Source organism: Myotis davidii, unplaced genomic scaffold (genome assembly GCF_000327345.1).
Source record: "Myotis davidii unplaced genomic scaffold, ASM32734v1 scaffold665, whole genome shotgun sequence".
In the NCBI taxonomy this organism is placed as follows: domain Eukaryota; kingdom Metazoa; phylum Chordata; class Mammalia; order Chiroptera; family Vespertilionidae; genus Myotis; species Myotis davidii.
In genome coordinates, this window is record NW_006296410.1 from 392,202 (window position 1) to 394,696 (window position 2,495).

Below are 2,495 nucleotides of genomic sequence, written 5' to 3' on the forward strand. Positions count from 1 at the left end.
TTGCCGGTGGTTACGAACGGGTGAACTGGGAGTCTGGGTTCGGGAACAGCAAGAGCGCCGTGGTCGCCTAACACAAGGACACCGTCCTTTAAAAACTTTTTTTATTGATTGATTTCAGAGAGGAAGGGAGAGGAAGAGAGAGAGAAGCAACATGAGGAGACAGAATCCTGGATCGGCTGCCTCCTGCATGCCTCCTACTGGGATGGAGCCTGCAACCTGGGCCTGTGCCCTGACCGGGAATCGAACCCTGACCTCCTCCTGGTTCATAGGTCAAAGCTCAACCACTGAGCCATGCCAGCCAGGCCGTTTCTAGAACATTCTTGAAGTGAGTCACAGAGATGGTGAACAGATGGGTACCTGGACCTGGTGCTCACACAAATAGGAATGCGTGGTAAGATGGCACAGAGCTGGGCGTACGTGTGCGCACACGTGCACACACCCGTATGGCAGTACACAGTGGCTGCACGTGCGTAGCAGCTGGCAGGAGCCTGAGCTGCGCCGAGGTGGATCGCCTGCCTGCTGCGTGTGGCGGGCTCTGGTCTCTGGTTCCGGGTTCCTGTGAGTCTGTTTCCAGATAAAGGTTAAGGAGCCAGCCCTGCGCTCTGTGAGCACGGCCCCTGCGCTGTCCCCACCGTCGCCCACAGGGAGCCGCCCTGATGGCTGCTCGCCCCGCGTCCTGGCCCCCGACTAAACGTTGGTTTTGCAATGCCTGTGTCCCTGAGACTCCCTCACGGACCAGGCGCTGCCCGTGTTCACGCTCACCGCCCGCAATTGTCTCCCCAGGCTCACCCGGTGGATTCACTCCTGGGGGCTTCGGCCCCAAAGCAGCCCCCCCTCCCAAGGGCGGCAGCTCCTGGCAGACAAGTCGGCCTATGACCCAGGGCGCCCCACGGGCCCCCCAGACCAAGCCACCCCCCAAAACCTGTGCACAGCCAAGGCCTAACTACGTGAGCTTCAGCGTTATCGGTGGCCGAGAGGAGCGGGGTGTCCGCGTCCCCAGCTTTGGTGAGTCCTCTTCCCTCCGTGTGGACTTTCTCCCGGGAAAGCTCTGGGCCCAGAGCCCTCACCGTAGGAGCCACACCTGGTGGGGGCGCGGTTCCGATGGTGCCTGTGGTGTCCCCGTCGCGGCCCAGGTGGCCAGGCCCATGCTGCCGGGAACTGGCCTGGCTGCAGTGTCATCCCTGGGATGGCATAGCCACGTCAGCCCTAGGCGGTGGGTGACCTTTGCCCCCGGGGAGCCCTGTGGGTGCTTCCCACACGAGGTCCAGTGGGCAGAGGGTCAGCAGCCATGTCCACCCTGTTCCAGCTCAGAAGCCGCGGGTGTCGGAGAACCACTTTGAAGACCTGCTGTCGAACCAGGGCTTCTCCTCCAAGGCCGACAGGAAGGGGCCGAGGACCATCGCCGAGATGAGGAGGCAGGACCAGGCGAGGGACACGGACCCGCTCAAGCTGAAGGTGGGCAGCGGCAGAACGGCCCGGGTCGCCCAGGGCGTCCCCGTGTGGCCCTGGTCCTGGTGCTGAGGTTCCCCGGGGCCACGCTCACCTGCCTTCGCTGCGTGGCAGCAGCTGCCGGGCCAGCTGCACGTTGGGAGGGTTGGGGGCGTCTCCCGCCCGGGCTCCTGGCCTCGTAGAGTTCGCAGTGGATGCGGAGCGGCCACGCAGCCCCCCCCACCCCCTAGCGGCTCGGCTCGAGCAGCGTCAGGCTGAAGGCGGAGGCTCTGTGCTCCGTATGGGGTCTGGCTCCTCAGGAATTCTAGCCGCACTAACCCCAGCCCGCAGGGCGATGTGCCTGAGGCCCCCTGGGGGAGGCGCCTGCCCTGTGCACTCCAGCCTCTGCTGGGCGCCTCAGCCAGGTGTCTTCACTGCAGGTGGGTGGAGATGGGGTGCGGGCCACTGACAGGCCACCGGGTCCTGGCCTGTCGTCCTGCTGGGCCCTGGGGCTCCAGGACAGGCTGTGCGGCCACAGGGGCGAGGCTGGCCATGAATTCCACGCTGTCGTGTCCTGTGTGGGGTCCGGCCAGGCCTGGGAGTGGTGCTGACCGTGCCTGGTAGGGTCAGCACAGGAAGTGGGACAGGGCCTGTTCTTGTGGCGTTGGAGGCTTGCTTGGGATGGACACGTGCGGAGTGTTGCGATGCTGGCCCACACGGGGCTGGGCCAGGACTCCTGCCTGTAGCTCCACGTTTCCCCCAGCTCCTGGACTGGACCGAGGGCAAGGAGAGGAACATCCGCGCCCTGCTGTCCACACTACACACCGTGCTGTGGGACGGCGAGAGCCGCTGGACGCCCGTGGGCATGGCTGACCTGGTGACGCCTGAGCAGGTGAAGAAGCAGTACCGCCGGGCCGTGCTGGTGGTGCACCCTGACAAGGTGAGTGCGGGCGGGTCCACTGGGGAGGTGAGTGCCCACTGGGAGGTGAGTGCCCACTGGGGAGGGGAGTGCCCACTGGGAGGTGAGAGCCCACTGGGGAGGGGGGTGCCCACTGGGAGGGGAGTGC

General features: G+C 65.5%; 1 protein-coding gene across 1 annotated transcript in view; it reads left to right on the forward strand.

Moving 5' to 3' along the window:
- The window catches only part of GAK (cyclin G associated kinase), a 62,906-nt gene that overhangs the window by 60,054 nt on the left and 357 nt on the right, over positions 1-2,495 (forward strand). Inside the window, exons 25-27 of the mRNA XM_015568927.1 lie at positions 784-1,005; positions 1,307-1,455; positions 2,192-2,368. Coding sequence (XP_015424413.1) covers positions 784-1,005; positions 1,307-1,455; positions 2,192-2,368 — 548 coding nt within the window. The remainder of the gene's footprint in view (positions 1-783; positions 1,006-1,306; positions 1,456-2,191; positions 2,369-2,495) is intronic.